This window comes from Spermophilus citellus (genome assembly GCF_964194105.1).
Source record: "Spermophilus citellus genome assembly, chromosome: 3".
Lineage (NCBI taxonomy): Eukaryota > Metazoa > Chordata > Mammalia > Rodentia > Sciuridae > Spermophilus > Spermophilus citellus.
In genome coordinates, this window is record NC_138184.1 from 184,034,869 (window position 1) to 184,057,239 (window position 22,371).

General features: G+C 37.0%; 1 protein-coding gene across 1 annotated transcript in view; it reads right to left on the minus strand.

The window, feature by feature from the left end:
- CPED1 (cadherin like and PC-esterase domain containing 1) overlaps window positions 1-22,371 on the minus strand; it is a 250,065-nt gene that overhangs the window by 28,405 nt on the left and 199,289 nt on the right. Inside the window, exons 17-18 of the mRNA XM_081282994.1 lie at window positions 14,523-14,640; window positions 7,869-8,005 (exon numbers count right to left, since the gene is read on the minus strand). Coding sequence (XP_081139120.1) covers window positions 7,869-8,005; window positions 14,523-14,640 — 255 coding nt within the window. The remainder of the gene's footprint in view (window positions 1-7,868; window positions 8,006-14,522; window positions 14,641-22,371) is intronic.

A 22,371-nucleotide genomic window follows, 5' to 3' on the forward strand; every position in this document is an offset into this window, starting at 1 on the left:
TGGAGACAGAAAAAAAAAGATCACTAAATACAAATAGTAAGAATATTATTTGTTTTTTCTTTTTATGGAGTAAAAATAACCTCACTGAATGTTTAAATCAAAAGTTCCCGAAGTTTTGGTTGTGTCTTTATCAATAAATACTATTTCTAACTATTATTTGTGTCAGGAAACCATTTCTTTAAGAATAGAAGTCCTTTTATGCATCACAGGGATTATAAATTATTTCCCTCCTCTTTCTCTTTCTTCAGCATAGGTTGCATTTAATATCTACAGAAATGTAAGCATTCCTGTGGCCCAATAAAATGATTGAGGTTGACAACACAGGGCTCACCCAGCTAGCAGGAACCCAGAGAAATATCCAAGAGGGGAAGTCCCACAAGAGAGCAAGAGGTGCTATCATCTACTAGCGTAGGTAATGCTTGCTGACTGGTGAGCACTCACAGGGTATAAATAAAGAAGATGAAAGTGCAGCAAGAAGTCTTGTTCATCATCACATCTATCTCAGGGCCAAGCATAGCACCTGTGTTGAGAAAGCTTCATGGCGGTGCTGAGGAACCCCAGGATTGAGAAGAACTGCTCTCATAAGATAGACACCCATTTCTAAAGGAGACAAGGGTTGTCCAGCTATAACACGAAGCCCTGGCAGATCAGATCACTAATGATATTTAAGTAATGACAAAAATCCAGTTCAACAAAGCATCTCTCCATGCCATGTGATTTGGCTACAATGAATGTATTCCAATCATGCATTTTAATTAAATTGACTGTAGATGGGCAGCCAAATTGCTGTTTGTGGGTAAAAACAAATGTGAGATTGAAATTTAAGCAAATCGCCTTCAAACACAAAATTTGACCACAGAGAAAATCAAGCAACTATATAATGCCAGTTAAACATGGTTCTTCTAGCTGTTGGAACTGAACTGTGTATGTCACCATTTTGTCTGGCTTGTGGGTATATTTACTGAATGCTGAAGGAGGGCACCAAGTATGAGTCATCCTCTCCTGGGGAGTGTGAGGTACACTCCCTTCTTTTATCCTGCCCTGATTATTGAAAGCGACAGAAATAATAAATTAAGTAGCCATAATGGAATTCACATTACTCACAATATATTATTATAAATTAGCCACACTTCAAAATTTAAACACCTTTAGGTCTAAGACACTACTTAGCTTGAAAACATTACTTAAAAATTTAAGTTACATTTCCTGTTTTAACAGCTGAGTTCAAGTACTTTCAGTAAACATTGCCTTTTATATTTCCCTTTCTTAATTGCACTCTTCTTTCAGATATTTTATTACTGGTTTAAATTCTGAACTGTTTTCCACTGACAAACAAAATAAGGGCTTGTTTCATTCAGTTGGGTTACATGATAGAGTTGCTTGATTTTCAGCAGTAAATTTGATTGTCATATTTCTAAACTATTTCCTACGTATTTCACACTGTGATTGTAAAGGTGGGCTCTGACAAATTTTTATCAATGTTCCATTCATACTTTTAAGAAGAGGGTATCTATTTAGAGAAAAGTGTGAACATATAATTGGAATCCTAGCTTTTGATTCAACACAGAATCGCAAACCTTAAACATATTTATAAAAACTATAAGTGAGTCACATCCTGTTTGGATAAAGCTAGAGTTGAAAAGGGGTCTCACATGTACCTGCCCTCCATAATGCTCAAGTGTGCTACAGAAATGAATTGTACAAATGCTCCAAGGAGAAAGGTGGCTTTGTCTTTGCACTCAAGAGCTTGATCCGTCTTTCCTTCTGTTAACACTTCTGAAATGAAGGAAATGACTAAGGTGCAGAAAGTTCAGTGCTGCTCACAGGTCTTTAAGTGCAGTGAGGTTCCTGGTCAAAGTTACTGGAAACCTGACCCCCTTTTCAAATCTCAACTGGATTGTGTCTTGTTTCTTCCTTGCAGGTGGGCTTGTATTTTCAAGCATAGTCTTGGCATTCATCAATGTAAAACAGTAGGAAAAAGATGGAATGGGTCATAATAACAACTTAAGGAAACCTGACAGAGAGAAATGACTACTTGGAGATTCTAAAGAAAGCAGAATGCTATTTGAAGGCCTAACTTTTCAATAGTTCTCACTGGACCTGTCAAATTCTGTTGCCTTTACATTTGATTCTTTGGAGAAAAATAACTCAGTTTAATATGTTCCCTCAAAATGAAGCTTGCCAAGTTTAGGATTGACATTAAAGATCTGTTTTCTCCTTTTCTTTTTGCAGCACAATAGGTTTGAACTACTTATTCATGGCAAGAATGACATTTCTGGATGCTCATGATTAAATGTCTTAGTTTTCCATTTTTTTGTATTACTTTTAATTTTTTTAAATTTTTTAAATAAATGACAGCAGAATGCATTATGATTCATAATACACATATAGAGCACAGTTTTTCATATCTCTGGTTGTAAATAAAGTATATCCACCCCAATTCATGTCTTCATACATGTACTTTGGATAATGATGACCATCATATTCCACCATCATTGCTAACTTTCTGTATTACTTTTAAGTCCTCAGGTTAGTAGAGCTACTATACTCTTAGAAATTATGTGTTTAATATGACCCTATTTTTATATGACCCAAGATGTGTAAACTGGAGACCTGAAAAAAAAAAATGAGAACTTTAGCGCCATTGCCAATGCCTTTCCCACCTGGTTGAATCATTCCCCTTTATCCCACTAAAGGAAGTAAAAAGCACTAGCCTTGAGGAGTGGGATTCTCACATCATGCTCTTGGGAAAAATGAAGATCACTACTTTTCTAGTTCAATTAAGCTATTTCAAAATAACAGATTCATAGATGACCTCGAAGTACAAAGTACCCAGTCATCTTCTTTCCGGCAACTTCTCCAAACCCTTCTAGTCTGTATCTGGGGACTGCTTCCTACTGTGGCAATCATCATGCTGTTTTTGCAATGATTACTTCTCTCATTTGTCTTCTTCCACTAGAAAAATAGCATCTGGAAAAATGCTGTACACTCCTGGGATAGCTTCTTACCTCAAAAAACATTAGATAAATGAACAAAGTGACATCACGAAAGTTTCATGTCTTAGAACTTAACTTCAAGTGATGGGGGGACTCGACTATGTGATAACATTATGGATAACTGATAGCAGCAATATATCTGGCATAGGGAACATAGTAAATCTGATGAGTTTGGTGAATAAAAATAATCACTTTGTTGGTGAGATGGAGAACTATAGCTCAGAATCATCCATTCTGATTGCCTATCTGAACCTCTTCCTGCCTCATTACTACCTCATTGTCCTTATGTACATATAAGTGATTTTTGCTAAAGTAATATGTTTCTTTTATTGAATATTTGACATGGTAGGAAAAGATACAAAAAGTCAGCATACAATACATTTAAAAAGCAAAACATTTGTATTACTTTTTCTTACATTTATATAATTGTTATGCCTTAAGATTTATTTGTCTTTAGAATAGTATGTTAATTATTAAAAATCTGGCTAGGATGAGAACTTATTTGTCTTAGTAATCACGCATGAGAATTAAGGAGTACTTAGTGTATTTTTATTATTCTAATGGAAAGTAAAAAAAATAAACTGGGAAACCTTTTGCTTACCTACTCCAATTAATATACGGAGCTTACCTAAACCAAGTGCTATAACAAAGTTGCAGCTTTGAATGTTTATAATTATCTCTACTTTTATGAGCCTTATTAATGTAGGCATCTGACTATATTACCAAATCCTGTGACTCAAAGTGAAATATCTTTCTCAGGACCTCCCTCCTTTGCATTTCCACTAGCTCTGCACTAGTTATGATTTAGACAATCCTTTAAAATATAGATTTCTGTTTTTATTGGTTGATTTATGGATTGATGGCAATGCTGGGAATTGAACCCCGAGTCTCATGCTAGCAATAGAGAGTGCTCTATCCCTGAGCCATACCTCCAATCCTAACATATACAGTTTTAGTTTAAGAAAACAATGTTCACATATTGTGAAAATGAAAACACACATAAAAATATCTCTGCTCTCCTCCCCAGTCATGCTCTATTACCTAAGCTGCTTTCCTGGGCATGTGATCTGGACAGTCTCACAGGGCTTGTGCTTGGAAGAGTTCTGTGCTTGGTTTATTGTCCCACCATTGCATTGGGGTTCTTAATAATGTTTTTTAACACAGGGTCCTGTATTTCATTTTGTACCCTACCCCTCCTCCACTCCTCTCCACCTATTGCATTCACTCTTATCAATTTGTGACTTCCAGAAATTCTCTGTGGAGGCAAGCATGTTTGTATGCATTAGGTTTTACATCAATGGGATTATTCTATAGAATAATTATTCTATATTCTATATCTTTATTATTATTATATCTAGATTATTCTATATCTTGCTTTGTTGCATGTTGGAATTTTTCCATAAACAGCCTCAGTCTCCTAGCATCCATTTCCTTCTTAGGCAGTTTCCCTTCTGCTAAGAGAAGATCTTTCTAGTCCTGGTTATGCCACTCCTCTGTTAAAAGGGGACAATGCTTCTCTGTTTGTATATAAAATAAATTAGAATATTGGAAAACAAATCAGATTCGTAGGACCAGTACCAGTGTTTTGGAAAACGTGAGTGTCTGAGCACATAGGTCTCAAGGAAGACTCTGGACGAGGTGAAGTAATACAATTAGCCCTCTCTGTTAAGCAGGAAACTGGTTGGTCTCTGCCGGAGTCACCTAATCTGAGCATAGGAGACTATTGACTTTGCAACACACAATGTTTCTTGCTAACAAGTAGAAAAAAAAAATGATCCACCCTCCTTACCATTATATTTATTTATTTATTTATTTATTTATTTATTTGTTTGTTTGTTTGTTTATTGGTGCTGGGAATTGTACCCAGGACCTTGTTGCGTGTGAGGCAAGCAAAATCTATCAACTGAGCTATATCCCCAGTCCCTTACCATTATCTTGTACAGTTGTTAAAAATCAGCTAAGTCCAAAAGGACTTAAAAAGAGCATAATTCAGGGGCATAGCCACATCAATGTTTATAGCAGCACAATTCACAATAGCTAAACTGTGGAACCAACCTAGATGTCCTTCAGTAGATGAATGGATAAAAAAAAGTGGCATATATACATAATGGAATATTACTCAGCAATAAAAGAGTATAAAATCATGGCATTTGTGGGTAAATGGATGGAGTTAGAGAAGATAATGCTAAGTAAAGTTAGCCAATCCCCCCCCAAAACAAATGCTGAATGTTTTCTTTAATTAAGGAGGCTGATTCATAGTGGGATAGGGAGAGGGAGCATGGGAGTAATGGATGAACTCTAGATAGGGCAGAGGGGTTGGAGAGAAAGGGAGGGAATCATTACTATACAAAGTACATGAGTGAAGACACAAATTGATGTGAATATACTATGTATACAACCAGAGATATGAAAAATTGTGCTCTATATATGTAATAAGAATTATAATGCATTCTGCTGTCATATATCATTAAAAATACATAAAAAAGAAATTACTAGAGACAATGATATGGACTGAATTCTTATGTCCCCTCCAAATTCATGTGTTGAACTAGTAACTCACAGTATGACCATATCAAGAGGTGAAAGCTCAGGAGGTAATTATGTTTATTTAGATGGATCATGAGCCTCCATGATGAAGTTGTAAAAGAAAGAGACCAAAGCTCTTTCTCTTTTTGTTGCATGAAGACTACAGGAAGGCAGTCACCAGAAACCAGGAAGAGGACTCTCACCAGCACCTGACCACGCTGGCATCCTGATCTCAGACTCCTCAATATCCAGAGCTGTAGGACATATATATGAGCTACCCAGTTTATGGTATTTTATTAAAGCATTCCCAGCTAAGGCAGGAAAGAAGGCTTTTAGCTTTCTATAAAATAAATTAATCCATAGTAGAGGCTTAAACATAAGTAGCTCATGTTTACTTATTATTTTACAGATGAAGAAAATGAGCTGAGAAACAATACGTGTCCCATCCCAAACCACAGAATTTAGCGATAAACTTAATATCTACTGATTTTCAGGTTAATAAACTGTGACATCTTCTTGGAATTTTACTGAATACTCTAAATTCTGAGGTCAGAATGGTATTCTGAGTTTAGAGACATCTGGTCGGTGTGGCAACAGTGATTGTCATGGCTTCTAGTGCTGTGCTTCTAAGCTATGAAGGGTGGATGTCCAAGCTGGGGGTTCAAAGTGCCTGAGTCACAGCCATTCCCACGCTTCTGCAGTGACTGTGAATTACCCAATCTCTCAGAACTTGGATTTTCTTAAGAAGAAAAATTATTACTAATATTATTCTACTGATAATATTAATATGTTATTGTTACAGAGTTATGATTAGGAGTAAAAAAGATTTTAATTCATTCATTTACTCAACCAATATTTATTTATTTGTTGGTGTTGCAGTTTGAACCCAGACAGAGCCTTGCACATGCTAAGCATATGCTCTAGCACTGATCTAAATCCTCAGCCTTACAAATATTGAGGGATGATTATGTATCAACAATTGTGCTTAGCAATCAGGTTATAGCAATGAATCAAATACATTCCCTGCCCTCATGAAGCTTACAGTCGGTTGGGATTTAAGGTATAAGAAGGTTAGCCACATCTTTCCCCACACAGAATCAATGCTCAGTTAATATTACTGATGGCAACATAAGTTTCTAAGTAATTGTTTTCCTTTTTTTCCCTTTTGTACAAATTAATATTGCTGCTTTATCAGTAGAGATATCCTTAATTGTGAAAACTGGGAGCATTTCTATTGAAATCATGAAGAAGATATCTATCTTCCTGTTGTGCCCCTCACTTCCTGTCGTGCTTCTTAAACCAGTTGCTAGCAGAAAATTTGGCTAATATTCTATCCACAGGGGTTTTTTTTTTTTTTTTTGGAGACCCATATCTCCAACCCTTTTTAAATATTTTATTTAAAGCTACAGTTTCACCAAGTTGCTTAGGGTCTCATTAAGTTGCTGAGGCTGGCTTTGAATTCATGATCCTCCTGCTTCAGCCACCCTCCTTGCTAGGATTACAGGTGTGCACCTTCACACCCTGCCTCCAGTTTTTTTTTTTAATGCATAAATATAATTTTGTAAAATTCAGATTTTGAAATCATGCCCATGTGTGAGATCTTACACCAGTGTATAAGGAAATGTTCATCTAATAAAAAGTACTTGAAAAATCCGGTGAAGATTACTTACTTGGTGTTATTAAGCAAGCATCTCAGTCTATGAGCGTGTTTCGCATGTCCGAGAGTTCTGCCGGACTCTACCTAGTCAGAGCATGCCTAGCAAGAAGACAATGCATGTCCAAGAAATCAGCTTAGAAGCCTCACTAAAGGGAAAATCAGGCTAGTGAGGACCATGTGAGACCTGCCCAGGAATGTGAAAGAAGATCATCAAGGTTAGAGGGTAAAAACAATTTGCCATGCACTTGGTAAGTTGGACAAGAAGTGCGTCTTGCATGCATTTGATTTCTTGAGCTGAGCTACAGATGTCTGTCTTAGCAGCAGTGCCCTGAGAGCTGCGGTTGACAAGGCCAGCTGCTCTGAACTGCCAACTGTCAGTTGACGTGGCAAGCTCCTAACAACTTGTGCTGCAAGAACAGCATGGAATTGGGTCAGCACAGGACACGACTTTAATAACCTCCATCTGTCAAGTAGACTGATGGAGATAAAAATGAATATTTTGAGCAAGAATTGTTAAAGCTCTTCTATGATACCATCTACATATAATTGAAAAGCCAAGTTGCATTCAATTAATTTTCCTCTGTGACTGAAGGCAACAAATTGGTCTAGAATATACAACCACCTGGTTTTTAGAGCTGCAGGCAGCAAAAATTGAAGGCTTCCCCGACAGGACTGGATGCAGCACCTACCTTCCTTCCTCCCAGGCACTGCTGGAGCTGAGGCTTAGTTAGGACATCATGTTGGCAGTTGTGGGGCTGCCAAGTTATTTCTCTCCAGTCACAGGTCCTGTTGTCTGAACAACTAAGGCAAGGCACGATCCACTGGCCTGGAACAGATGGCAAAACTTCCTTTGGTTTGGTTTCTACTGGCAAAATTATAGTTTGCAAGTAACTTGAGAATCCAGCGTATGGCACACAATTATAGAAATTATAGTGAGAAGATTATTCTTATCATATAAATCCAGTGGAGCAATGCATGGCCTTCTGCCAACCAAATAGAAGAGCTGAAGTAATGTTCTGAAATAGCACAGATCACGTTGAAATTAAGTATGAGCTCTGTTCCATGAAACCATATACTTACATCAAAAAAAATTAAGTGATCAGGCACTTCTCAATTATTACTTATTTTTAAACAGTATATCATTGCTCCTTTGATCAATAGGAATGAAGTAGATTAAGAGCCCCTCAAATTGTTAGTAGGTCTCAAATATATACTAAAATTACACATTCTTAAATTGCTAGTCCACGTATTTTCCCTGCTCTCAAAAGATTTAAGGTAGAAGAGAACTACTTCTGTATTCTGATATTTCATTATTTTGGAGAAAAGCTATTATTCCTCAATTTGATTAATGTTTTTTGGTGTCAATCTTTTTGGCTCTTTCTGGCTGAAGGTTTCATGACCCCAGAGGTGTCATTTCTTCATCTGTTAGATGAGATATATCATGTTCTCATATGATTGGTGTGAGGATGTAATGGAATAATATACTTAAAGGGCTTAGTTACCTGCAGAGTTCCCCTACTTTTTTGAATTAAGAAAGAAAACAATTTAAAAACTTCATCCATTCTGGGTCTGATTTGTGGTGCTGCTAGTAAAAGTCTCTAGTGTGATATGAATTTTAGTGGGAAGAATTTCTTTTCAGGGCATGAATATAATACATTTCATATTCATGACCTCAGGGATGTCAGAGCTGTGTATGTGTTTGTGGAAATAGTTACAAATAATAAAACATAAAAGGCATTATAGTTTATAGCTTGTATTGACTCATCACGGAAAGGAAAAAAATATGAGCATTTTAGAGAGAAACTGGAAGAGAGAAAAGAAAATACAAGGCAAAGGAGATGAGAAATTATGAATTTCAAGGAAGGGAAGAAAATGTATAACAGAATCACTTTAGGAGTACAAAATCAACTGGAGCAGAATTGCAGAACTAAAATTCAAAAGCAATGCAGACATATTCATTCCTCTTGCCATTTTTTTTTTTTGCTTTGCTTTGCTTTTTCAGTGTAATGAGAATTCCAGAAGAAAACTGTTTCATTCAATGTCTACTCACTCTGTACTTTCTACACAATTTCAGAACTGGGGAGTGACACTCTATTTCTCCACATACATATCACTCAACCAGCGTTTTTTAATTTAATACATTAAGATCTATCCTGTTGAGGTGTTAGGAGCCATTGTTGTTAAAATATCATAGTAATTTAAAAATCAGGATTTTAATTGCATCTCAATATACCAGAGAGTGCTTTAATATATTAACTAATTTAAACTTCAAACCTATCCTATTATCACCACCTTAACTGATGTTCAGAAAATTTAGCTTGATGTCCTCCAAGAACCAGGATATGAACTGGACTATCTGTTCTAGGACCCATGTTCTTAACTATAATTCTGAGTTCTCAAAATTGATATTTGGGTTCAAGGGATATAATTTATACATGTAAAATAATTATACCATCATAACAAGAAATGTAAAATTGACCGTTATATCTGTGTGGTAGTGAAAGAGCCTAGAATTTGGAGACACACACATCTGGTCTCTGTTGCCTCTAACAAGTCCTGAAGACCTCAATATTTATTGCAAATTAGCATTACCCAGAAAGCTTTTTAAAATACCCATACCGGGGTTGTACCCCAGACTGATTATGTCAGAATCACCAGACATGGGACTGTTCTTCATTGATTCCAATACAAAGTCAAGGCTGCAATACACTGTTTAAATTAGTCTTTTCATGATTCAACGTGCTTCTTTGTAAGGAAAATAAGTACAGTACCTGACATGATGCCCGACATCCAGCAGTTAATGAATATATTTTACTCCCACACCCCAACCGCAAGCAAGCCAAAGCAGTTTAGAATCAAGAGAGTCAAGAAGGTCAGAGTTTTCTGGAAGCATAAAATGTGAACAGGACTTTATGGTAGATAAGATTTGGAGACATGGAAGGCATGGTACTTTAGGATACTCTTTACAGTGAAGCGATGGGCCTTAGAGATGTGAGGCAAAAGAACTGACAGACCTCCACATAGATGGCATATTTTGGCAGGAATGTGGAGGAAGAGGGTCAGTTAGGTGAAAGGTATTTCCAAAATTTCCAGATGGAGAAAGTATTATTAAAAGACAGAAAATGTGGGATGTGTACTGGTTTTGAATGGAGAAATTCAGGTTATCCTCAAATGTGCCCATTTCTCTTTGCCAATTCTCTTTTTATAATTCTTCTCTCTTTTCATTCAGAATATATCTTGATTCCTAACTTCAATTTTGCTCTAACATACATGGTTTACAATCATTAAACAACCTCATTCACATCTGTAGCTCCTTTAATACTCTTTGATTAGACATAACCTAAAGTTTAATATTTCTTGATGAATTCCTCCCAGAAAATCTCCTTGGAGAAAGGCTTAGTCTTTTCATTATGGAGATTTTCATTCAGCAATGTGCAGAATTATTTTGGTTAGAGCAGAAGACACGTCAGCTCATTTTCCCGTCCTCTTGTTTTATAAATGAGGCAAACGAGGGCCCTAAAGAGTTAAAGGACATAAAGTGGGGTCATGCTGTTCCTGACAGGGCTGGACCATTACCAAGAGTCTGCAACTTGCTCCTCTTTTATCATGTTAGGAAAGGTCAGCATAAAACCATCGGTTGAAAATGAAATATGGCCCAACAGTCTCTTTGGTAGCATTTATAGGAAAACCCACAAACTGGTTGTTATGATGATTTTTCCTTTATTTTATAAAAACTGAATTTACTCAGTGGGTTCATGGGTTGATAGAGACTATGTTTAAACAAAGATTGTCAATTTTCTTTATAATAGACAACAGGACATTGGGAGCATAAATGTTTCTCTGAACATTTTTATCAGATGGCCGAGTATCTAAGCGAACATGCATCCCACCTCTAACCCAGGCACTCCCCACCCACAACCTTGCTGACAGCTCATTTTTTACAAACAGGCCCTCCTTGGCCACTTGCTGATAAGGATGAAGAAACAAGTGGTCAATTGAATGCACAAAGACTCAAATATGGGTGTAATTAGTTTGTGGGCATAACATTGCGTGCACATAAAGAGGAGACTTGAATTGGTCTCTGAAAACTTGGCCCCAATGGTTCACACTACTATATATTTATACAGTCATAACTTTTGCATTTTTGTATGGGTGAACAATGCCTTTTATTTATTGTGGGTTACTAATACTTCTTGAAATAGCCATCTGTATAACATCTGCAGGACTGGGGTTCTTGACATTTTAAGTGACACCAGCTCTTAACTAAAATTGCCAGAAAAAGGGACATAAATTCTACATTATATATTTAAACACTGAATGAATCAAAGCTGTGATTTCTGAAATAAAATATGACATATGTTTTAAGGAATAACATTCTGCTGAATGAAACTATCTTTTAGAAGAAGTTATTTTATTTATAGTTATAGATCTATGTTTAATGCAAACTAGATTTTAGTTATTTAAGTGAATCAGAGTGGTTGATACAACTCTGTGATTCAGAACTGTGGTGAGATGTAAAGTCATATAAATGCTATCACTAATTCCTGGCTCTCTAATATTATAAAATAAAGTGGTTTTTATTATGAAGAAAAAAATATCATTTATATATTCAATATGAATAATATTAGATTTATGTCATGTTTCCTTGCTAAATATCTTTTAATCTTTTAATAGTTTTCATATCATAAAATGCCATCTGAGTTATTTTCCTTAAAGTTAAATATCACTCATTAACTACTGTATACAAATTCTCCAAATTAGAAGAATTGCTTCTTTCTTAAGCAATCTGTAAGATTATGTCTTAGTTAAATTATTTCCTAAATGATTGACATCAATTTAAGAATTAAAATATAGTTATTCAAAAGTACATTAGCTAAAGCAAATGAGAAAGACATTTGACATCATTACATTGCAAAGTGGAAAAAAATGGATCCAGTTTTGCTGAATAAATGTCATGTGGTCTTTAAGATTTTTGAATATGACTGTTGGCTATGTTTGGCTACACAAGCTAAATCTAGAGCACCTGAATAAGCTTCCTTTCAGTGTCACTTGCTGCGACTTCTTTCATTAGGAGGGAATCCCACTATTAAGGAAGGAAATTATCTCTGGCATCAAAAAAATACATTCTTGGAAGTTACCCTCCTGGTCTCACTTGTTAATTTTGAGTTTTTAGCCCTTAGGAGCTCCAGTGGGGAGAAGTTTATCCTTATCGTTGTGTCCTGGCTGCTCACAATCTTCTGTGGAAGGGAGGATGGTTTGGATCTTAGTTTTAGTTCAACAACCATTTTTCAGACATATATTAAACATTGAAGGATGAACAGGAACAACGTGTGCCCTGGGAAAACAAGTAATCTAGGGAAACCATCAGTAGAAGCATTTCTGCTCATGCATCCTTGACGTCTATTATACGTACATTGTAACACGTGTATAGATATGTTGACGCTTATATATTATGTCCATTATAAAACATAAAAATAAAAAAGGCTAGAAAAAAAAGCACACATCTATTGGTATCTGTACTGACTTCACCTCTGGGAGTGCCTCTTGCTGATCCCTCCCTTTCCTGGTGTGCATCATTCCGTTTTGGAGATCACTGATCATAGACCATAGAGGAACTTGTAAGTACCCACTTGTAAGTGCTATCGTAAATCTGTGCCCAGGAGTGCTGTGGAACACAGAGGCGACACCAAACTAGCAATCTGGTAGAGAATGAAAGCTTCTTGGAGAGGGAGATAAGCATCAGAAGAAGTTAGGCAATGGCAGGAAGAGGACTTGTAGTGTATGGGAACAGTGTGGATGTGAGCCTGGAGTCCTGCCTGGAGCAGAGTTGTTGGAATATTTGAGGCAAGGAGGATGGAGATGAGAGAGAGAGAAGAGGAACTGGTATAAGGAGGCCTTGAATTTTTAGGCAAAAGAGCATGAGCTTGATTTGGCAGTCAATTAGGAGATGTTTTCAGAGGGCCCAATTGACAGCCTCTGCTGGAAGGTCCTAACACAGAGACAGCACACAACTAAACCTGACATAAGGGACGGCACGTTTAATGTGCAGAACAAGCTGCCTTTTCTTGAGGAATCCCAGTAATGTATCTTGAACTTATTGTGGAAGAACTTTTGACTTGGTGCAGTCAGAGGAATAGAATTAAGTTGTTTTATGATTGTCATAAATTGTCAATTGATTTAAAAAATAGTTAACCAGACATATCGGTATCTCCTTTGTGCATTAAGAGTACGAGTTTCCTTTAGCAGAGAATCACAAATCATACCACCTGACACACCCTAATGGGTAAATCCCTTCTCATACACTGACTGGAATTTATTATTTAGAACACATGTCTAAGAATGGGGACCTGCCCACGTTGGCTAACCATGCATGCCAAATTGCAATTTGCCCTGCCCATTTGGGAAACACATTTCCTATTCAAGCAGCGGCGTGAAGTTCATGGCAAGCTCCTGAACGTTTTCTCAGACATGCTAGATGAAGGGAGACCAGGGGTCAGGAGGACAGAATGGTAACTGGGAAGCTTGGAGAAGCTGCTCCCTGCTCCCATGATCACTTTGGATGCAATTTTAGTCCCAGCTTTTGCCTGATGCCACTCTCTGCACTGAGAGACCATTGCTAGGGAAGGAAAAACAGGGAATGGGGAGAGTGGCACCAAAGATGTGTCCCATTCCAGGTCTGCTCAAGGCTTAGGCAGGATATAAGACTGTAATTTGGATTCAAGGTTTTAATTTTCCTACTTGTATTAATGCTCAACGTATGCGGGAGAGCAGTAATGATCCTTCTCAAGAATTATTTAAAATTAAAAAAATTCTTTTTAACTGAATCTAAAGCCTTTGTAGTTCCTTGATTCATCACTGATGTTTATTTTCTGCCTACTTTGTACAAATTGTGGCACCAAGTAAATTGATATGATGTCAGCAAGTCAGACACCTTGCCTTCCTGAAGCTAATATCTTGGGAAAACTGACATCTAACAACTAGCTACATAGCTAATTCTTTAAACAACTGTGATAATTACAATGAAAGAAAAGTACAGGACTGTGAAATAAAGAAGGAAATGGGTTTGAGGATTAAGGAGGGCTCCCTGGCAGGAGTAATTCTTGAATTGAGATTTGCAGATAAGCAGAAGGTACTTCAAAGTGGGAAAGATGAAGAGAAAAGAATTTGATTAATCAAAATATGTTGAATATTAAAATCATGCATTCATATTTATTATGTGTATTGTAGTTCATACTAATGAAAAAAGTTTTGCCTTCTATTATCTTACAATGATAGCTAAAATAAGCTTATACTTATCTACATTAAATTTTTAAAGAAGAAATTATATACAAAGTGATAGTCACCTTTTATGTCCCCAGATGGACACATCTTCAGTTCAGGGTGTGAAATGGCTTCAATGTACTCAAGAGAAATAGGTTGTAACCCACAGTTCTCCTCTGGGTGAATTAACAGGCCACAATCCTGCATTAAAATAATAGAGATTAGTTGTCATAGTAATTTACTAGACTCATAGTAAATCTAAAAAATCTAAGTGGATAGAGTTGGGGAAGTTAGGAAAAAAGGTGGTATCAATATATCTGGATATACTTTGTACATTTTATGGAACAAGAGAACAGTGGTGTGTATTGGGAAAGAGAACTACTGTGCTCAGAGTAGCACCTGTGAATTTTAGATTCAGCCATGCCTTGAACTGGTTATGCAATTAAGTCACTTGATCTCATTGCTCACTACAAAATGTGAAGGGTAGAGAAGAGAAAGAATGGTAACAAAGATGTTAAGTACTGTGTCAGACTGCATTATGGCTGCACACTCTCCACTCTTCTACCTTTCTTGTAATGGAAAGACCCTTTGTTGTTGGAGGAAACTATGGGCCCAACATTTAAAAATTCTATTTCTCAGTGTTAAAGGTGGTTATGGAACACAGTTCTAGCCCCTCCCCCCCCCAAATGAACATTATCTCTGGGTTTCTGGAAAAGCTATTTCCCTGATGACACTTTTTCTTTGTTGCTCTGTTTCTTTTCCTTGGAATGCAAACATGAGCATGGAGGATGAGCAGCTATCTTGGGACCATGAGGAATCCATGAGCAGAACAAGCACAATGATACAGTGGAGATTTAGGGCCAACTTTGGGCTGCCTACCTCTATCCTTTATTCCTATTTGACAAATAACTAATTCCTACATGGTCAAGCCACTATAGAAATGTAAGATGCAGCCAAACTTCTCTCTCCCTGTAAGAGTTCATAAAACATTCTTTTCAGATGGTACAAAATTTTTGAATATTTTTTAATCCTAAAAGTGATTAATCCCATTAGTAGAATCTTAAAAAAACAATGTGGAATGGAAAAGCTCATTAGCAGTTCTCATTTCCTTCTTCATTGAATGGATACAAATTTGGTGAGGTATATTCACAAAATGAAGGACAGCTCTTTTTGTTGAGCCACAGCATTTATATATGTACAAAAACAAACAAACAAACAACAGTATTTAGGAGAACTGTTTAAAATGGCCTTAATCCCAGAAATCTCCACACTTGGAGTTTTGCTGGAGCCCTCACAAAGGGAATCTCAACTCCTAAGCAGCTTGTCACAGTTCTCATTAGAGTTCAATAAGATAATGAGAAGGGATTTTCTTGTTCCACACTATACAGAGTACATATGTTTAGTATGTGATTTAAGAAACTCATGGACCACTGAAGTAATGGCATTACCAACGGGCACCACCATGACCCTAGCTGTGCCTTTGTTGGACCCATGAATACATGACCACTCTTTCTGTTACAAGTTTCTCTGGATGCCCATTTCATTCCTTACCAAGGAGCTTGCCCAGAAAGGAATAAAAAGTATTTCTCTCTCTTTTTTTTTTTTTGGTGATATTAAATATCTTTAAACTTTACCTCCCTTTATTGACCCCATGAGATCACTTTTTTAAGATGAAAAAAAATCTCTTCTTTCTCAACAGTTTAATGCACCCACCTAACTTTTAAAATATCCTTTCACCTCCTGCATCACCCAGATCCTTCCATAGGGACCCATTTGCTCACCTTCCCCTCAACTCCTATCATGTCTCATGAATCAATAAAATGTGCTGGCCTGGCTGCCCCCTTCTGAAAGACAGGCCTTCTTCCAGAGATGGCTGTTACTTTCCCCAAAAGAGATGATGTTGCTGGGGAGGTCACTGCATTATCAACACACCTGGGCTCAGCTTTCTTTGGGACTCCGTGATATATTTCCCCAAATGTTCTGCTGGAGTCTTGAGCATCTGCTGGCATCTTGGAGCCCCTGACACCCATTCAGAATAAGGTCTTATAAAATCTGGAAACTAACATATTCCACCCTATCTTAGACCCTAGGTACCCTCATGCCAGAACCAAACTGCCATGCTGCTGCCCATTTCCTCCCCTCTAATCCTGCACGGGACACATTCCTCCCCTTAGGTATATCTTCTCATGTTTTCACTGGTCCTCTGCCTCTCCTACCCATGGCAAGCAAGCCCTTCCACAACCCTCAAAGGCTTCCTACAATTCCCTCCAATTTCCCTGGGGAAAGGACAACTTGCCGTGGTATAGCCATCTCCAGGAAAGGCTGCCTGATGAGTCCCTTAGCAATCCCAGCACAGTCAAGAGGTTTACCTTCTCCTGTGACCCAGCTGCTGCTTCCAAACCATCTTATTGCCTTTTTGCTCTGGTTCATTTTCCCTGGATCCTCCCTGTGGCTGTCTTCTACCAACATTTTTATTTTGTGTCCATATTTACCAGTGTAACACCTTGGTTTATCAATCTCTCCATTTTGCAATTTACCATTCTGTTCATATGAACCCATTTTATTTCATTCGACCGTATATTTGAACAAATTCCAGACCTTTTCATTCAAGCCATAGATGCTCCACTTTCTATCTTAAATTTGAATGCATTTTTTTTCCAAATGAAACATACTTTTTTGTGTTTATAGTGCTAAAAATTGAACCCAGGGCCTCATGCATGTTAGGCAAGCCATCTGGCACTGAGCCACATCCCCAACCTGTTTTTCCTTTAGTTTAGAGACAGGGTCTTGCTGAATTGTCCCAGCTGATCTGGAACTTGTGATCTTCCTCATTCAGTCTCCTGAGCGTCTAGGATTATAGCTGTGTACCACTGCATCTGGCTTAACATACTTTTCTTTTAACCTTATTCCTCCCTGTTCTTTAGTCATACTGGACTTCCATTCCCATGATTCTAATCCTGAATTTATGTCCGTACCATCCATTTCTAGTTCTTCCATTTTTATTTCATTGAAGGTGCATACAATAGTTTCAAGTCCAGTAACTGTGCAATCTATTTCCATTCAAGTTTCCACATGCCATTCAGTGACAATGGAAAAAGTCACACATGTTAAGACAAATGCCATAAAAGTTTCTTGCTGGTCTTTCAGTACTGCCCAATCTTTTCTCCATTATTTCTAGTTATGTCTCTATTATTCTAGTTAGAATCCTCTCTTTCTAGGATGACTTCAAATCTTCATCAATCCTCTTACCCTCCTCACTTCAGCATCACACCATTGGTCTCATTGGACAATCTTGTCTATTAATCCATAAAGAATATACAGCCCATGAGGCAGGAATTTGCACAATTTCAACACACCTGATTACCAAACACAGCTTGTTTGAGGATTTCTCTGCTGCTGCCCAGCCCTTCAAGTCTGGCCTGCTCCAGAGTTGTACCTTTGACTCTCTTCAGTTGCACTCCGAGACAGATAATTCACCCTCATGGCAGAATCACTCTTAAACTACATCCATGTCTTTCTCATGAGTCCCAGAGACATAGTCACAGCATCCTGAACATCTCGATTCATGTCTCATGAGTACCTCAATTTTAATGTAACTAGAACAGGTAACACAGTTTGGGTCCAAATTCATTCTGATCTCTATTTTCCTTGCTTTCCTCTTTTAAAGAAAATGCTAATGCCAGGCTTCTTCTGTTTCTCTTGCAGTCAAGAGAGGCCTCTGACATAATTCTGGCCCGTGAGCTACATATGAAAATTTGCTGGGAATTGTAGGGAAAGCCTTTGCTTTTCTCATGCAGAGGCTGTTTCTCTCAAAGTTTTCTCTATTTCCTTCCTTCCTGCTTTCTGGAACAGCGATCTGAAAACTGAAACAACTATCTTATGTTACAAAGGGAAGACCAAGAGAATTATGAAGAGTTCAGTTCTGACATCCTTGATCGGCTATGATCATAGGGCCTCTTGTTGTATAAGCAGTAAATACCTCTCATTTGTTTAAGTTACTCTTGGTCAGCTTTGCTGTTGAGAGGCCTCCTGCTCCTTTAGCTTTCCTCTGCCAGTGGTACCATCTGCTAGGATGGGTCAGAGTCCTGCTGGCCATATATGGCTTCCTTTGAAAGCATCATAGATGTTTCTCTCTTCAATGAATCTCCTTTTCTGATTTTCTGTTGCATTTGTTGCAAAATTTTCATCAGGAAAGAATAAGATAGGATAGTTAATGGGTCCCAACTAGTGCTTGTTTTTTTTTTTTTTTTCAAATGTAAAGGATGGTCCATGAGATTACCTTAGAAATGTTCCAAACATTCCAGTCACCTTCTTTGTTCTTAGGTGATGGGAATAAAAGGGTAGAGGAGAACTGAGTAAAGACTACAGACTAAAGGGCCAATCTCCAGTCTTAGCACTTTTCCAATACCTAATTTATCATGGATTTTTATCAATGCCCCTACCCAGAAGCTATATAAGCCCTTAGACTAGCATGTTTAGAGTGAGAACCTGGTATAAAGTCCCCTTGTGCTTTGTGGGAGTTCTATGTCTTGTCTTCTCATTTAAATAAATCCTATTTCTTTCCCTCTTGCCATTCATTTTTGTTCATGGATTTCATTCTTTGAATCTGTGAGACAAGAACCAGGAAAAAAAATTGGCAGTGAGCTGCTAGGGTCTGCCATTAATAGCTGCAATACACTGCTAGTAGTAGAGAGAAGAATCTGGCTTTGCAGACTGTGACCCTCAAAGTTGATGCAGGCAGGTATCTCCTGCTGTGATTAGCTACTAACACTAAAATGGACTTATTCAACTTAAGAGGCCTGAAGCTTACACAGACCCCTCCTGTTAGTAGAAGCAGAGACTCAAGTTTCACTGTTTCTTACAAAATAGTCAAAATTGACCTTAGAAATTATCTTTCCCAAATTTGTCCCATATCCCATAATCTCAATACCAGGAGAGTTTCCATTTCCAAGCCAGACACCTCAGTTATCGGAGTCACCCTTCTTTCCATTTCCCTTAGTATCCAACCAATCACCAGAGCTTTGTATAGGCTTTCTTCTCTTGATTTCATTTTTTACTTTCTTGATTTCAGTTTGATCTGTGTATTTGTGTCCATTTGCCCTGGGAATTGCCTTGTCCTCTTGATAGATCTCTTTTACCACCACTCCTATTGCCTGCCCACACATGCATTTTCTACATTGTTGCTGAAGCCTTTTCACTAAAATGAAAATCTTAACTCCCTTTTGCTTGAAATAATTTGAAACTTCATTGCATTCAGAATAAAATGTGGCTGCTGCCTTACTTTTTTTGGTTCATCTCCACCCTGTCCTATTAACCTTCACCCCATACTCTGTTCTACCTGATTAACTGCAAGTTTGTCCAGTGCTAATTTTCCCTAATGCCTCTATACCCTAACCTCAGCTCTCTGTCCCACCTATCACCTGTTTAACTCCTACTCATCCTGAAACACCCAGCTCTGTAGCCTTCTTCTTCTGGGAAATGTACCCTGATACACTAGGGGTTGGATGCACATACTATTTATTATCTGTTTGCTTTCATCCTATTTCTTTGTCACTTGCTCTTGTGCCTTGAGAACAGAGAGCCTAACATTGCAGTCTATGGTTTCAGCATTTAAAATCTAGAGCTGGGAAAATAATTATATGCAATAAATTTTATGAACACCTGAGTACATGAATGGTTCCATTTGAAGAGAAGCATCATGGTACTTTGTGTGAGTCTGTGCATCCTTTAAGTGGCTCTTCAGAAAAGGGTCATATTATTAGCTCTGACTCTGGAGGAAACAAGCTGCAAGTATTGAAACTATTTCAGACTTACGGTCTATTTTAAGATGCTCGCATTTCTTTTTTCTTTTATTTTATTTTTGGACATATACTAAAAGATGACCCAGTATTTCTAGAATAAAACAAATTTCACTGAACAATGAACTTAGTAAAAGATGCATAAACATTGTGCTCGGGAATATTGCTTCTACCACTGGAAAAATATTTCATTGATTGGTTTTGAGATTGGTAGTAATTTTCCATAATAAAAACTTTAATTACATTTAATTTTTCCCATGAAAATCAATCTATAAACCTCATAATTTTTCTCATTTTGGCAAGATTGATTTCTTAAGCATGTGCTAAGTGGCAATAACACATATCCTGAGTCATATGTGACTCACATTGAAGATGCATAATATACAAAATTGTTCATAAATACAACATAATTTTAGGAGTTATTTAAATATGGTAATTTGTATATTTGGGAGAAATGCTTTTATTTCTCACACAACTATTCATTTTTTCTTTGTATTTGGTACCAGGGATTAAACCCAGGGGTGCTTAACCACTGAGCCACATCCCCAGCCCTTTTTCATATTTTACTTAGAGACAGGGTCTGGCTGAGTTGCTAAGGGCCTTGCTAAATTGCCAAGGCTGGTTTTGAACTCATGATCCTCCCACCTCAGCCTCCTGAGCTGCTAGGATTATAGGCACGTGCCACCATACCCGGCTCATTTTATATTTTCATAAATACACCATACTAAAGAATAGAAGAAAACACATTAACAAATAATCATTAATTTGCCAAATATGAATTAAGAACCCATTTTCCTATAAATATATTGTAAAAATACTATGCAAATAATAGAATGAATATAAAACTGGAACATCATGATACTCATAATGATAAATGAAATAGCTATTTTTTTGCCTTTACTCTATGCCATGTAAAATATTAAATGATTTACAAATATTATCATTTTTTATCATAACATCTCTGCCCTTCATTTTACAGATAAGGAAACAGAAATGCTAAATTATTAAGAGGCAGGATTTAAATGTAAGTTGGTCTCATTGCACAACTCTGCCAACTCATCTTAATACATTGCTGACTTTCTGAAACATACTATTCTGAAAGGCAGGACAAATCATTGCTTTTATCATCTGATCTCAAGCGTTCTGAGAAAGGTTCAGCACTTTATCTCCTTAACTACACCTTTACCCAGTGCCAGCTGAGAGCTGGTTCCTTAATGTCAACTTGCATTGCCTAATTGTGCTTTTCTGAATGCAGCCGTACTGATGCTGGCTCGGTATAAATCAATCCATGATGTTAGCCCAGATCAGAAAGTTTTAAATCATTCTTCTCTTTCTAGAATTTCTCACAATCCTGGGCATGTGATAAGCATTTGAAATGTGGTTATAATGTATAGTTAGCATATGAATATATTGTCCATATACGGGATCAATGGAAAGGGATGGGAGCCCATTTTTTTTTTTTTTTTTGTGGGGGAGGTCAGTGAGAAGACCATCAGAGCAGAGAAAGAAGGATAAGAATATGAGAATAAACATGACCTAGTCAGCCAGCCCAGGGTCCATTACAGTGTATATATTTAGGGCACTGGAATGGCCTCAACTACAATTCTGGCTCTAACATTGTTGAGTCTGTGCAAAATAAAAAATGTTTAGATAATTCCTATATGATCTATTTAGTTCTAGAATTTTATGTCTGTGGTTTTAATTTTTTGAGAAATTTCCAAATTGGCTTCTTGTACAAACTTCCATCTTATTCCAAAGGAATGAATTATTATTTGTCTTCATGTTGTCTGTAAATTTAACAACTGCTTTCCTAATATTATAGTCACTTATCCATAAACTGAGTAGCTATCATGTGATTCACAGAATCTGAAGTCCAAGGAACATTTACAATTAGCTGAAGTATACATTAGCAAGAAATAATTACAGCATAATTCATGTGCAATTGTCCTTTATATACTACAATACTAAAACTGAAAGTTTTAAAAAATGTATGTAAAGCTATATGAAGAGTTTTATATCCTTTATGGATAAAAATTGAAAATATCTCTGAACATAATAGCATATACCTTTAAACAAGTAATTATATTGTTACAACTTTAACTTACAGATATATTTAAGAAAGTATACAAAGATA